Genomic DNA, 16224 nt, shown 5'->3' with positions numbered 1-16224 from the left:
TCTCGCTGTAATAGGTGCTTTGAAATGTTGAAAATAATTCATGCATACGTTACTTTTTTTGTTTTACCGTTTTTTCTTGTCTAACTTCTATTTCCAGCATGCGAATTTTTTATAAGAACGGAAAAAAAAATGATTCTGGACTGTAGTACTTATCACCAACCAATAGGAACGAAGCAGATATGATCTCAGCTGACTTGTTTGCTGGGAAGGCAAGCGGCTGTCCTTATAGTGTGAAAGCTAAAGCCATTAGAACACACACACATGTGTGTGTGTTCGTCTATATAGTTCGTAATCTAGCTTGTTTTACGGAAAGTCCAGGTCTTGGCACGAAAGCAAGTCATCAAAAGAGCTCTCAGATATACACTCAGAGTTAATATAACAAAGTGTCTGATCATCGTCTGAAGTAGTACACGTTGCAGCGTATACTTCACAAAAGCAATTGCAATACGTGAAGTTTTCTTTCTGTTGACAGTAACAATAATACAAGGTGTGTATACTTTCATAACGCCGACTGATTTTTAGATGTTTAAAAACCTTACAGCTATAACTGTTGAAGCAATAAAATATTTGCTTTAATTATCTGAAGATTTTAAAAGAAGTATTCGTGAAGTAATTAATAAAGTACTGATTTATACTGCGTTGTTAATTAGTGTAAGTAATTTTATTTATCCTTAATTGTTTCAGGACTGTAACAGTTTTAACGTGATCTTACTTCTATTTAAATTGACAAAGTTGGAAACGGAAAGAAAAGGTAAGCCTCTTTGCATCATTTCTTTTGAATTTCTGTCTTTCTTGTCTTATTCTCAAATGTTTTTTTCATTATCCAATGCTTGTAAGCATGGAATAAATAACAACTTTGGAACTGAACATTGTAAAGACCCGTAACGAGATAGAATGTTTTATACTCGATTTGAGAACGGTTAATAACAACGACACGTGTGTTCAGCTTTTAAATGAACCAGTAAGAAAATGCGTGTGTCGTTAATGGTATTGAGCGTATTGAAGACTTCTATTCTGTTGCAGCTTTTCAGATTGTATTTGTTTGTGTTTAAAGGTTAATGACCTCACAGAAAGCGTATACTTTTGATGTTTGATCAATGTACTCAAATGTTAGCATTTGAATGGTGTTGTTGATGAGAGTGCGTTTGGAACCTGGAAGAAATTATCAGAACCTTAAACTTTTATAGTTGGACTTTGATGAAGATTTATAATAGATAGGAGAAAATCAGTAAACGTCTAAGATTTGCATGATCATAAATGTTATTCAAACGTAATAACCCAAATTTCTTTACATTTTTTATACTAGTTTGAATAGTTCTTTTCATATTAGTTACTGATCTTTCAGTCCCACGCTGGTACAGTGGTAAGTCTACGGACTTATAATGCTAAAATCAGCGGTTCGGTTCTTCTTGGTGGACTTAGCAGATAGCGTAATGCGGCTTTGCTGTAAGAAGAAAACATGCGCACTTATCCTTCATATGTACTTGATAGGATTTCAGGCGATAAGTAAATAATGTAGAATGATGTTTTTGTTTGGAACTAAGCAGAAAGCTACACAATGAAATATCTGTGCTTTGCAACCAAGGGTATCGAAACCCGGTTTCTAGCAACATGAATCCGCAGAATAAGGGGATAAAGAACAAATTTTGTGAGCACCTAAAGACAGGTTTAACGATGCATCTAATGATCAATATCTCTCTTTATAATATTAATAGTATAAAATAGTGAGCTATAACTTGCATATTACAGACACGTTACTAAAGGTGTTGATAAGCTATTTTTATATCAAATTATATTTAGTTTGTTTGTTTGTTTTTGAATTTCGTGTAGCTTTGTGCGTGTACCACCCACCGCCAACTCTTGGGCTACTCTTTTACCGACGAATAGTGGGATTGACAGTCAAATTATAACGCTCCCATTGCTGAAAGGGCAGGTATGTTTGGTGTGACGGAGATTTGAACCCACGACCCTTAGATTATGAGTCGAGTGCCTTAATCACCTGGCCATGCCGGGCCTATATGTAGATAAAAAGCAGATTTTTTTGCAAAGCAAATAAAAACCTGGGAACTCTTAATTTTTTAACATTTTATGAAACGTTTTTAACGGGTTAAATGAATTATCCGTTGTATTATCCTTATATCAACATGAGATTGGAAAATAAACAAATAACCTTTTGTAATTTTCTTCAATCTTTTTATTCATACTTAGTAAATTTCATAAAACGAAATAGTTGTGATTCTGATGTATATATTAACATTCAAGAAGTGTTTGTTTCGTGTTATTAATCAAGTACAAATCATTATTCTAATATATGGATTTTCACTTTCCAGTTTTAAGTTATAGCCCTTGTTTACCGTTGAAAGCCTCGTTCAATATTAAACTATTTCTAAAATGTCTTCTTTCTTGCGGGTTCGCGCCCGCGTCGCGCTAAACATGCTCGCCCTCCCAGCCATGGGGGCGTATAATATGACGGTCAATCCCACTTTTCGTTGGTAAAAGAGTAGCCCAAGAGTTGGCGGTGGGTGGTGATGACTAGCTGCCTTCCCTCTAGTCTTACACTGTTAAATTAGGGACGGCTAGCACAGATAGCCCTCGAGTAGCTTTGTGCGAAATTCCAAAAAACCAAAAACAAACAAACTTCTTTCTTATTCCAACACCCAAATTCGAAGAGAAACTAACGCTCATTAACTGTTTTTTTTATATATAGTTTGTATATTCTGTTCATGTGACCCACGTGTCGATATTCTAGTCTTTGTTACACCTCCTGTTTTTCATAATTGTCTTCAACACGCATGCGTTAACTACTCTGTAGGATCTCACACTTTTGAGAAACGCGGACAGCGCATGAGCTGTCGCAACTTTCGAGAATTTGAAAATTCATGTTTTATATTTATCTAGCGGCCTGCCCTCGACTTTTTACCATTTTACTTATATAAATCCACATCATGAAACTAAGAAATTCGATAAAGAATAAATTTTGTAATTATTATGAAATTATTAAAAATATTTGTTGAATGTATCAACAATTTCCAATATTATGCTAATTCGTGATAAATTCAAAGTGATACTAGTGTAAGAAACGTATGGGTCTCTAGTCTCACCTACGGAACAAAAGCATTATGAGTGCAAAGACACTGATTTCCCGTTATGTAAGATTCAAAGGGTCTTGAATACAATTTCAAACTCACTTTCATTAAGGCAGTCCTAAGTCACAGATTTTATTTTTCTCATGTGTGAATTTCATTTGATGTTTAATTACATTAACTTTACTACACAGTTTACGCAGAACATTTGTGGAACATTTTTTTCCTTGACCAAGTGAATTACTTTACAAACCATAACTATGTGTATTTGTTTCAATTATAATCCATTAAGAATATATCTAGTTTAGATTAAGTTACTTTTTGTATCTAGTTGTTTAACATAATGAGGGTAAACAGTAGTGTTAACGTCTGTGATATGATTTATTTTATCCTTATTTCATCCAACATAATGTCATAATGAGGCTCAACATATCCCATCAGAGTGTCATTAGAAGTGATTCAGTCCATTATGGGTTTAACTTTTGTTTTTTAGAACAATGAGTGTTTCTAGTTCGCTAATTGTCTTAAGTAATCTATGAATTACTTTTAGCTTCAATCAAATAATTCGATAATTTTAATTTACTTTTTTCAGTATCTCTCTTAGACTATAGTTTAACCATGTTCTGACTCCATTCAGTCTTCTATAATTTGACAATATTGAAAGTAAATTATAGAAACTTTAAAACTATAATATATATTAAACATAGAATTACAAATTAATTCTAAAATAAAACAACAGCAACTTTTACTGTAGACAGGTTCGAAGATTAATTATTACGACAGCTCAGCAGGTAGTGACATTTTAATGATTACAACAAACAGTGTCATTTCAATGATTACTCTCGTGACTTCTATAAATTTACTGTTAACTATATTTATGATTTAATCACTTACATTGTTCATGAGTAAACATAAGATCGAAAACTTGACTTATTAGTTGTTAATTGTATAAACTCAAATTACTATATTTCATCTAATCTAGTCAAAGACTGTCTAATCTGATAAAAGAACTAATCATAATTTAATCGAACATAACAAAGTTCAAAACGTGTTTTGTAATAGTATGTACAGAAATAGAACACTTATTTCACCAATGATTTTGATTATAAACATGTTACTATGAACTATGTAAACATGACAGCTCATTATTAGAATCAAACAACTACCTAGACTTGTTATGTTGTGAAAGACTATGTAAACATCACATCTTTAAAAATCAAATAATGTAATGCATGCATGTGGAGGTTACTTGTTTTTAATAAAACTATATTTACAGAAACATGAAACCATTTTAACACAGCCACCAATATAAAACAGGTTTTGCTCTGAAACTGTACATTATACATTAAGATATGATATTTGTCCCATCACTGAAAATCCCTTAGTTTAAGCATTGGCTCAAAACTGGGTATTTTCAGTTGTGTGACATACCACAAATAGTTCTATACTAAAATAATTTGTACCTGGTTTATAATCCATCAGTTGTCAGATATTATTTCTGACAATATATGTCATGAAAATAAGAATAAACTAAGATTAACTTGCACAAAGAATAAACTAGATCTGTTTCGCTTTGTTCAAAAAAATCGTTAGATAGTAACTGTGGTCTGACTAAGTTTGACTTTCATATTTCAACTTGCAGACAGTTAAAAAGTGAAAGTCTACAGCTAGAGGAGGAGTTTGAGAAAGAGGTTAAGACAAAGTATTGATTATCTATGGAGAAAGAAGAACTCCAGTGGAGACTGAAGCAAGCAATGGAAGAAAATGCTTTGCTGTCAACAATGTCTGATTGTATGTATTGTTTTATTTTACTTACAATTGCTTTGCTGTCAACAATGTCTGATTGTACGTATTGTTTTATTGTACTTACAATGGGAACAATGTCTGATTGTATATATTGTTTTCTAGTATTAAAATGGATGCAAGTGCTTTGTTATCAACAATGACTGATTGTATGTATTGTTTCACTGTACTGCAATGGGGATAATTTCTTTGTTGTGAACAATATCTGATTGTATGTTTTGTTTTACTCAACTACAATGGGGACAACATCTTTGCCATCAAAAAATGTCTAATAGTGTGAATCGTTTTACTGTACTTAAAATGGAAGCAAGTGCTTTGTTATCAACAATGACTGATTGTATGTATTGTGTCACTGCAATGGGGACAACTGCTGTGGCATCAAAAATGTCTGATTGTATGTATTGTTTCACTGTACTACAATGGGACCAATTGCTTTGTTGTGAACAATGTCTGATTGTACATTTTGTTAATAAGATAAATACATAAATGAAAAAATTGTAGCCCCAAAACAAATACCCAGTACCAGGACATGAATGTGGTGGGTCATTATGTAGAATGCTGGGGGAGAGAACATCCACTACCTAGTTTAACCTCATATGCGTAGTATAAAAGAGAAAAGAAACAGTTGCATCTTCACATTCTTTCACTGTTTGCAGAGAAAGGGTGGCTATTGAGAAAAAAATTGAATGAACATTTAGAACATTCAAAAAACCTTTAAGATTCATTTATGACTTTTAAGTATATAGAACATTATGAATATCTAACCTTATGAGAACTTTGAAATCTTTATCTAGAGTCATCGAAAATCCTGGATAAACCATCTACTGAATCCTGGTAGACCATCTACTGAATCCTCACCTTTTACACCTACTCCAAAAAAGATTCGACATTCCAAGCAACCTGATTCTGTTAATGGTACTCTCAAACAATCCCATTCAAACAAGTCATTAACACAAGAAAGGGACAGAAACGATTATTCTAGTGAAGCCCCTGACGATCAGGATACAAGAAAAGGACATATAGAGAATGACGATCAGACATCAAAACAACAGAATAATCTCAATTTGAACGTGCCTCACCCAAGAAATGATGAACGTGAAGATGAAAAAATCAAGTCCAGTGACAGGTCATCACCATTATTCTGTAAGATCGGATGCCTTTTGCCCAAAGAGTAGGACACCTTCACTGAGCGTTTGTTTAGATGAAGGTTCCAGACCAGAGGGAGAGCAGCTAGTCTAATATTACCACCAACCGCGAACTCTTGGACTACTCTTTTAACAAAACATAGAGAGATTGACGGTCACGTTATAACGAGTCCACGGCTGAAAGGGCGAGCATGTTTTGGTGTGACGGGGATTCGAACCTGTGACCCTTGGATTACGAGTCGAGTGCCTTAATCACCTGGTGATTCCAGGCCAGGTAGATTAGAGGGAAGGCACCTAGTAAACCGTACCCACACCCCTGCCGACTCATAGACTAATCGAATAATGAAATTTGACAGTGACTCTTATGACCCCTAAGGCTTTTTCCGCAGAATGTTTTATTCTACTCAGTAGTCAGTTAGGCCTACTGACTAGATATATGTGATATACTTGGTTACAGAGTGTGACTGAGCATCTCTTAGGTCTCTAGATGAAATCTAAAGAACAACCAAGATAAAAATGTATATTCACAGAAACAAACAATAATACAATCACAAAATAAAAACATAAAAAACAAGGGCAACTGGGTGCGTCGAACATGCACGATTACTGTTAAACTTTGATTGAATTCTCATTAGCTACGTGTTTCTTCCACTCTGTAAATTGTACTATCACTAAAACTGAAAACAAACAAACAAATATCCATGTTGTTAAAAGTTAAAACCTAAATGTTATTCAATGAAGAATAATAAAACCATTATGAATCATAAATGCAGCACTATTAACCTCAGCAAACCAATGGTAAGTAACTTATAATTAAAGCAGAAGTCAACTCTTCCCAAAATCTTTAATAAAACCTCATGAAATTAGTAAATTGGAAATAGAGGTTGCTGGTGTTGTATTTCTTAGATGCGTGTATAGGTGCTTATATTTTCACATAAGCAGGCAAGTAGTGATTTTGTATATACGCACTCAGGTGTTTAACTCGGTAGATGCGCGTGCTGCTACTTATTTTCGTACTTACGCGTAGAATTGCATAAATACGAACATGAACGTGCATGTGCTAACTATTTACTTGCACGTGCACGTACTTATTTTTGCACGTGAAAGCAGGTGGTTATTTTCGCACCTGAGTGAACATGTGAGTAAACTTGTAGATGAGCATGTAGGTGCCTAAATTTGTATATGCACTCTTACGTACTTGTTTTCGTACATCATGCACAGGTAAATCAGTCAGTACATGCACGTGCATGTGTTTACTTTCTACTTGAGTGCACGTATTTATTTTTGCACATGTACCCATGTGTTTTAGTACAAGAGTGTTCAGATGAGTGAACTGGTAGGTGCACATGAATGTGCTTATTTTTGAACATGCATGCGCTTGTGCGTAATGTGGTAAAGCGTGTGCAGTTTGTTATTTTTGATGATGTGTGTATAGTTGTGTAAATTGCTTGATGCATGCTCAGTTGCATAAATTTGTACATGTTCATGTAGGTATTTGTATTTAAACTGGATCATGCACGTATATAGATATATACATGTGAGCACAGGTATTTAGTTTTGCACAGTCATGTGCAGTTGTGTAAATTGGTACATGTCCATGCAGGTGCATAAATCAAAAGATGTGTGTGCATGACTTATTTTGTTACTTACACGTGCAAGTTTATGAAATTTTGTAGTTACGTGTGCAGGTACTTATTATTGAACATGCTCGTGAAGTTAGTAAATTGGTGGATCTGTTGACAGCTGTTAAATTTCATAAATGCATGTACAGGTGTTTATTTTCTAACATATGCGGAAAGTTAGATTTTGAATTTCTGAGATATATGTAATGGTTCTTATTTTTGTACATAATCTTGCAGATGCTGATTTTGTAGATGCTCTTTCAGGTGCTTATTTTCTTATTTGCGTGCACAGCTACATGAATTGGTACATGCAGGGCATGTTTTTACTTTTTGTACACTAGCGTGAAAGTACTGATTTTGTTTGATACTCTCTCAGGTGCATAAAATGGTAGATGCACGAGGAGGTGGTCATTTTAATACATGTTTTGATTTTGTAGTTTCTTATGCAGGTCTTATTTTCGTACATGTGCACACAGATGCCTAAATTGGTACATGCACGTTCAAATGCTTATTTTAGCACATGCGCTAGGAGATATGTAAATTGGTAGTTGCACGCACATTTACTTATTTCCTACACGCAGATGCATATGCATAAATTCGTAAATGCGGGCACAGGTGCTTTTTTCTACATGGTCGACTACCTGCGTAGATTGGTCGATGTGCATGCAGTTTCCTACTTTTGCACAGGCACACGTCAGTATGTAAATTCATACATGCACTCGCAGGTGTTGATTTTATGGGTGCTTATTTTCGGATTTGCTCACGCAGTTAAGTAAATAGGTACATGCACATGGAGGTGTTGATTTTCTACCTGCTCTCGAATGTGCTTATTTTGGTACTTTTGCGCAGGTGCGTAAATTAGTACGTACAAGCTCAAATGATTATTTTAGCACATACATGCAGATCTGTACACTGGTAGATGTGCACACATGTGCTCATCTTTATTCATGCACGTGAAGGTGCATAAATTGGTAAATGCATTTGCGAGTGCTTATTTTTGATCATGTGCTCGTAGTTGCACAAATTTGTACATGTGTGCATTGATATTTCTTTTTGCACAGGGATGTGCAGGTATGTAAATTGGTACATGTGCATGCAAGTATGTAAATGAGTAGATATGTGGGCAGGTGCTTGTTTTGTTACTTATGTGCACTGGTGCATAAATTGGTAAATTGGCATCTGTGTTCTTATTTTCGTACATGCTTGTGTAGTTGCATAAATTGGCTGATGCATGTGCAGTTGTGTAAATTTGTACATGCATGCAGAGGTATTTATGCAGGTATGTAAATTGGTACATATGCATGCAGATATTTATTTTTGTATAGATGCATGCAGTAATATAAATTGGTACATATATATTGGTAGATGCACGTGCAGGTGTTTAGTTTCAGGTGCCCGAGTAGTTGCTTATTTTCTTACATGTGCATGAAGTTAGTAAATTGGTAGATGTGCATGCAGGTGTTGAATTTCGTATATGCGCGTAAATTGGTAGAGCTTGCAAGTGGTGATTTTGTAGTTGCTCTCGTAGGTGCTTATTTTCGTACATCTGCGCGAAGTTAGTAAATTGGTATATGCGCTCGTCAGCGTTGAATTCCTAAGATACGCACGCACATGCTTGTTATCGTACATGTGTGTAAATTGGTTCAATGGTCTACATATATCAGCAAATAACATAGATTCATAGTTTTAGCTTTCATTAAAATTACTCTAAGCTTTTAATTATTTCTTAATATGTACTGACTAATGAAGTTGGTAAGCCCAACAACGATTCTAGTCGTCTTTTTCCCGATTAACAACCATGTTATGCACAAAATCCTAAAGATTGAGATCACGGAAATTGGTGGCTCAGGAAATGACAGGAGTTTCTTCAAATCTTAGGAATGACGAATGTTATCTCAGAAGTAGCTGTCCTCATTGCTAGATATAGGTATAATTAGAAAACAATAGACCAGATAATGGTATCAGACGGCGGGCAATATTGTGATGATGTTGAAACACGTGATGAAAAACTTGTGATTTTATTATTAAAAAAGGTACGAGATTAATGAGAAGAGTGGTATACTTTCTTAAAGTTAACAATTTGTAGTTTTCAGCCTTCAGATAAAAACAATCCATAACAGCTTTCGAGTATGAAATTTAGTAGAGGTTGAGCACTAGGGAACAGTAACTAAGAGCTATAAATTGTATTTTAAAGATTGTTCCAAAAAGAAGTATATTAAAAACTAAGCTTAGAATGGGAAGTATTGAGTGTTCATGTGATAGGCAAAATACATAAAAAACTGTTTAAAACAGTTTCTTTAAAGTTATTGCGAGATTTCATGTAAGGTTGTGTTTAACATTCACTCAATAATTTCTTTTATTGTTTAGTTTAACTATAAATTTTAGTTGTAGTAAATTTCTAAGTGATCTTTCAACTGACCCTTAGAGGAAAGGATGATAAGAAAGTTATAGGTGAATCTTTGACATGTTTTGTGGATAGAATAATTTGCATGATAAATAGGAAGAAAAGAATCAGAATGTGTTACACAGGGACACAGGTGGAGGATATAACTGACAGAGAAAGAAATATCATAATGTGGGCCAGCAGAGATGCAGTTTTTGAAATGCATAGGCCAGAGGAGCTAATCAATCAGTACAAGATGTTTATAAAGGTATTTAAAGTAAAAGTCCATAACATAATTTTGTTAGGGAAACTGTCCAGAATTAATTGTGGGTATGAAGTTATGAGTACATAATTAAGCCTTTCTACTATGTTTTCGCTAGTATTAGTATGTAAGGATGAGCAGATTGGCTGGTTGTACTCGTACATGTGCGTGCAGGTGTTTATTTTTTGCAGATGTCCTTGCAGATGCATAAATTGGCAGATGTTTGCAAAGGTGGTTATTTTCGTATATACGCGTTCACATACGTAAATTGGTACACGCAAACGGTGATTTTTTAGTTGTGCACATAGTCGCTTATTTTCGTACATGCGTGCACAGGTGCATAAAATGGTAAATTCCCTCGAAGGTGCATAAATTGATACCTTTGCGTGCAGAGCTTATCTTCATACACGCTCGTGCAAATGCCTATTTTCGTACATGCGCGTGCAGTTGCGTAAATTGGTACACGAGTGTACAGGTGCTTATTTTAGAACATGTGTGCACAGAAGTATAAATTGTTAGGCGCTTAATTTTGTACATGCACATGCAGATAGGTGTACTGGTATATGCGCTCGCACGTGTTCATTTTGTAGTTTTGCGAGAAGGTGTTGATTCTGTAGATGTGCGCATAATTGCTTATTTTCATACATGAAGGCGAAGTTATTAAATGGGTAGATACACTCGCAGGTTTTGAATTTCTTAGATGCGCACGCAGGTGCTTATTTTCGTACATGCACATACAGATGCTTAAAGTGGTAAATACCCTGGCATGAACACAACTAAGCACCTGCCCACGCATCTGCCAATTTCCGCACCTATGCGTGCATGTACGAAAATAAGCATCTGCGTGTGCAACTACAATATAAACACCTATGTGTACAGATGTTGATTTTGTAGTTTCTCGCGCACGTTCTTATTTCCGTACATTCTCACGCAGGTGCTTATTTTTGTAAATGCGTACACAGGTGCATACATTCATAGATGCGTGTATTGCATATACATTGCATTAAGAAAATAAGCACCTGCATGTTTATGTATTAATTTACGCACCTGCGCGAACACAGGTTTATTTTCTAGTTTCACAAGCAGGTGTTGAATTTGTAGATGCGCACACAGTTTCTTATTTTTGTACTTTCGCCAATAGATGCTTATTTTCGTACATGTGCACGAAGTTAGTAAATTGGTAGATGGACTAGCAGGTGTTGAATTTCTTAGATGCGTGCGTAGGTGCTTATTTTTGCACATGAGTGCACATGTGTCTATTCTATATAGCGCACGCAGATTCGTAAAAAGTAGGTGCGCGCGCATGTGCTTATTTTCTTCGTACATGGACGCGCAATTAATAATTTTCATACTTGCGCGAGTAGTTGCGTGAATTGGTACAGGAGTGCATAGGTGCTCATTATGGTACATGCACGCCTAGGTGCTTATTTTTGTAAATGTGCACAAAGGTGCTTATCTTATATGCATGTAGTTGCGTATTTTTGTACATGCATGCTCAGGTCATATTTTAGTACATGCGCGCGCAGGTGCTTACTTTCGTACATGCGTACCCCGGTGGGAAAATTCGTATATGCGCGTGCATCTGTTGATTTTGTAGCTGTGCATGCAGATGTTGATTTTGTTGTTGCGAAATGTAGGTTCTTAGGTGTGCTCACAGGTGTTGAATTTCTTAGATGTGCACGTAGGCACTTATTTTTGCACATTATTGTGTGGGTGTTAATTTTGTAGATGCACGCACAGCTACTTATTTTCAAACATGCGTGTGCAGGTGGGTAAATTGGTACATGCACGCGCATGTGTAAATTTTGGAGATGCGCGCACATGTGCATAAATTGGTAGAAACGCTCGAAGTTGCTTATTTTCTGATACGCTTGCTGGTGTTAAAAGTAAAAGTGTTTTCTCAGCCCAAACGAGCCGTTTTTGCATATAAATTTCTCAACAAGTGGGTTTCTCGTCATCACTGATTATTATTTCATCACTAGCTGCCTTCTCTTTATTCTTACACTGCTAAATTACGGACAGTTAACGAAGATAGCCCTCGAGTATCTTTGCGCGAAATTCAAAAAACAAAAACAAATAATGTAAAACATATCATAAAGTCTCAGTATTAAGACGTGTTTTACGACATTAAACGCACGGAAGATTAGTACATAACAAGGTAATAACTCTAAAAGATATTTAAGTCATGAGTTTTTGTATAACGGTGTTCAATCTCGCAATCAAAACAACAAACACCCTGTTCTCATATTTTACATGACCTCAAGCAAAGTTGTGCCTAGTTACTGAACCACAAGAAAATTACATTTCGTATTTTTCCGCTCTACTGCATTTGTTTCTTTTGTGTTATTTATAATGCTTGCTTTTATTTTATTGGTTTCGATCAGTATTAATTTAACCAGTCTCACGTCAAGAAAAAATAGACCTTGTTTCACCGTAACAACTTCGCTGATTTTTAGTGGGGTCATAAACCTCAAAGTGATTTTTTTTTTTTTAGAAAACTGGTAATTCGTTTGGAAAGTTTCAACTATTGTTTGGGTATAATTAGAAAAAACCGCAAAATTATTACAAAAACGAAAATTAGCTACCAACAAGATAAAATTACTTGGGGTGTCATATAGAACTCCGCCCTTGAGTGATACAGCCCCCATGTCTCAGTACAATATCATATGAACATTTCTACCCCCACCCACTTAGTACTTAAAAGCAAACCTAACCTAATCTCGTTCAGTATTGATGAAGGGCCACTAGGGTGTGATAGAATGGATCATTGATATTGCAACGGTCATATGTTTAACAATTTTGGAAATGAAAGTCTTGTGCATTAGTAAAGAGTGCATTTTCACTTACAACCGAATGTATTATTAAAACAAGTTTTCGTGTATAATTTGTGCGTGGCTTCAAGTATGAATAATTAACATGTTATATTTACTAGCTTCGTGAGATTATTACTCCTCAGGTTTTTATTATTATTTACAGTGTCTCCCGGTGAGTAAGGGTAAATCTGAGGTCTGAGGTTCGATCCCCCGCTGTGGCCACATCAGACAGCTTAATGTAGCTTTGCTCTCTATAAATTAGCGTTAACATTGTCATGGATATAAAGAAAAAAAATTGTTAGATGTTGGTAGTACCATAACTTGCACCATAGCTTCACTGACTAAAAATGCTTTTTTTACTTTTCTTATAATTGTGTATTTTTGTAACAGTATGAAGTGGAACTTCCTCTAGGACTGTTACAGGGAGCTATGATTTAACGGAAACAGTGTGGGAAGACTGGGGGGACTTTTGTTTATTTTCTTAATAGAAATCGTGAAAATTAATCAGCTACACCATGTACTCTCTTCTTCTTCTTCTTCTTTTTCCCGTAAAGTATGGTTTTATTTAACAAAGATTTCATGATAAGAGTAAAAGTTGTGAAAACCAGTCTTGCCTGCTGCTTGAAAATGTTTAAATAATAATAACTTCCAATTAGAGTAAGCTACTCTATTTTGAGCGAAACTAAAACATCAGCCATATCAATCGCTGTAACTAATTCGTACATTTCTACCTGCAAAAGCGATAATACATCGATTCATCAGTTGTGTATCTTCGCTGTTAATATTTTTGGCCTAATCCCAGTAATATCTCACGAGATTTTGCTAATTTCTTAAGAAATTTAGGTTGGCCTCAAAGTCAAATTCTATGCTAACAGTCTGATACAATGTTATTAATAAAATTATGATAATGAACGACAAATGAAAATAAAACATAATTCCAGTCAACGTACTATCCAGTTTAAATAATATATATATAATTATGTATCCTTCGTTTGGTAGCAATTTGTGTTTGTACATCTGTTCAAGTGGTTTATCTGGATTTCCAGCTGTGACAGTCACGTAACAGAAATCAAGATTCATTTGACATTTTAAACAAAATAATACTTAATATTTAGCTACAATCATCAAGAAATTTTAAGTTTCGTTTTAATTTAATTTAGATTTCCTCATTTATAAGTTTTACACAGTCGTACTAGTTTTACACAGCTAAATTAGGACGGTTAGCCCTCGAGTAGCTTTGCGCGATATTCAAAACAAACAAACAAACAAACAAGTTTTAGTTTAAGTAAATAGTCATTAGTGCTGAAAATGTTATGAATTAACCTCAAGCTAGAATATGATATAAAACCAGTCACGTGATATAATGTCATGTATATAGCAGCATGGAGTATTCGTTTTTTGAATACAACTTTGGGAGTATTTATAATTCTATTCGAACACTTTGGTAGGGAAACTGAAGTACTTATACTAGTATTCGAAATCAGTGACCTAGTATTTATATTTAGTGAATTATTAATGTTGTAAGAGCAAAGGTCAATTTTGTATTTGTCAGATTATCATACTGTTTTTATTACATTCGCAGTACGTTAATTTCTTCTCTTTCAATACAAATTTTGTTCTTACGGGAAACTTTCGTGAAAGCAGCATAACATTATAGCCATTTTGTATTAAAAACCTTAGCTTTTTATTTGTTATAAATAATTTACGTAAAAGAGAACTATTGACAAATCTTGAGACTACGTGGTAGGTGGGTGTGTTAATAGGGGTCTGATTTTCTATTTGATGGCTATGTAACCAAACGAAATTGAAAGTTGTGAAAATTATTCTTTGCTTGAGTGATGACAATGTTATAATAAATAAGTTATATTAAATTTTGTACTTCTTGAGGGGTGGTAAATAAATTAGAGAAGAGAGTAATCCAAGAGAAAAAAAAGTCACATTTCTCACACTAGAGGAAATTCAAAATTAGTTTTTCAATATTCCATTGTAAAATTATGAACTGAAAACTTGTATACTATTAAAAGAAGCATTATTAGATACGATCTTATGCTATACTAATTCGTTTGGTTTGTTTTCAATTTCGCGCAAAGCTATCTGCGCTAGCCGTCCCTAATTTTACAGTGTAAGACTAAAGGGAAGCCAACTAGTCATCACCACCCACCGCCAAATTTTGGGCTGTTCTTTTACCAACGAATAGTGGGATTGATCGTCACATTATAACACGTCCATGGCTGAAAGCGCAAGCAAGTTTGGTGCGACAGGGATTCGAACCCGCGATCCTCAGATTACGAGTCGAGTGCCCTAACCACCTGGGCATGTCGGGGCTAAATACGAAAATATTTCTACTGAGGAAAAAAACCCACTTCCTGACGCATATGAAGGTAAGCCTTTTTATTATTTTCGTTAATATGAAATATATTCTATCGAAATTATACAATATAATATAAGTAAACTAAATTTCTTGTGTGTGTTAAACTATATTTTTTATTTATTTTCATTCATTTAGTGTTATATCTTTTTATTATTTTTATTATTATAAATACATTTCTCATGTTTTGAGCTACATTCCACAGTTTTATTTACCATTATATGCTTTATTATTTTTATTACAAAATTATATTTTTATGGTGTTCAGAGAACAAATGCTCATTGTGTAGCTTTATGCTTAGTCGCAAACAAACAAATATAAAATAAATTCTGTATTATATGATTGAGATACTTATATTTATAATCTAATGATGACGCAGAGCTACATAGTCTACAAGTGATTTTGGTATTTCCGCTCAGATGCTGCAGCTATTGTACAGAATGAACTAAATATAAAAATACACATCCTCTTCAGAAGCACATCACGACAAACTCGTCAATTTTACTCCCGATACATTACAGCCTTTCTCAGTGGTGGAGTAAAAAGATCTTCAGGATCTAATGATAACTTTGGATTCACGGTATATTCTTCCCAGTTGCAAGCATATGTCCATAACGTTGATTTTGAGCAGGTTTAACGAAGTTCAACAAAAACTCATCTCTCTACTCCAACTTGTACCCAACATCAATGTCATTGTGGATATCTGGAGTAGCAAAAAAAATGTGCTGCTTTCGTGAAGTCATTT

The 16224-nt window shown here is 34.7% G+C and overlaps 1 protein-coding gene across 2 annotated transcripts in view; it reads left to right on the top strand.

Annotated features, from left to right (window-relative positions):
* Positions 1–242: 242 nt before the first annotated feature.
* The window catches only part of LOC143241013 (uncharacterized), a 39991-nt gene continuing 24009 nt past the window's right edge, over positions 243–16224 (top strand). For both annotated transcript variants that reach the window (XM_076484429.1, XM_076484419.1), the window contains exons 1-4: positions 243–487; positions 685–751; positions 4726–4874; positions 5681–6029. In XM_076484429.1, the coding sequence (XP_076340544.1) occupies positions 4848–4874; positions 5681–6029 (376 nt within the window). In that variant the 5' untranslated portion in view covers positions 243–487; positions 685–751; positions 4726–4847. The remainder of the gene's footprint in view (positions 488–684; positions 752–4725; positions 4875–5680; positions 6030–16224) is intronic.

The sequence above is a fragment of the Tachypleus tridentatus genome, chromosome 2 (genome assembly GCF_004210375.1).
Source record: "Tachypleus tridentatus isolate NWPU-2018 chromosome 2, ASM421037v1, whole genome shotgun sequence".
Taxonomy (NCBI): Eukaryota; Metazoa; Arthropoda; class Merostomata; order Xiphosura; family Limulidae; genus Tachypleus; species Tachypleus tridentatus.
Note: the sequence above shows the minus strand (reverse complement) of the source record. Positions and strands in the feature narration are given on the sequence as shown.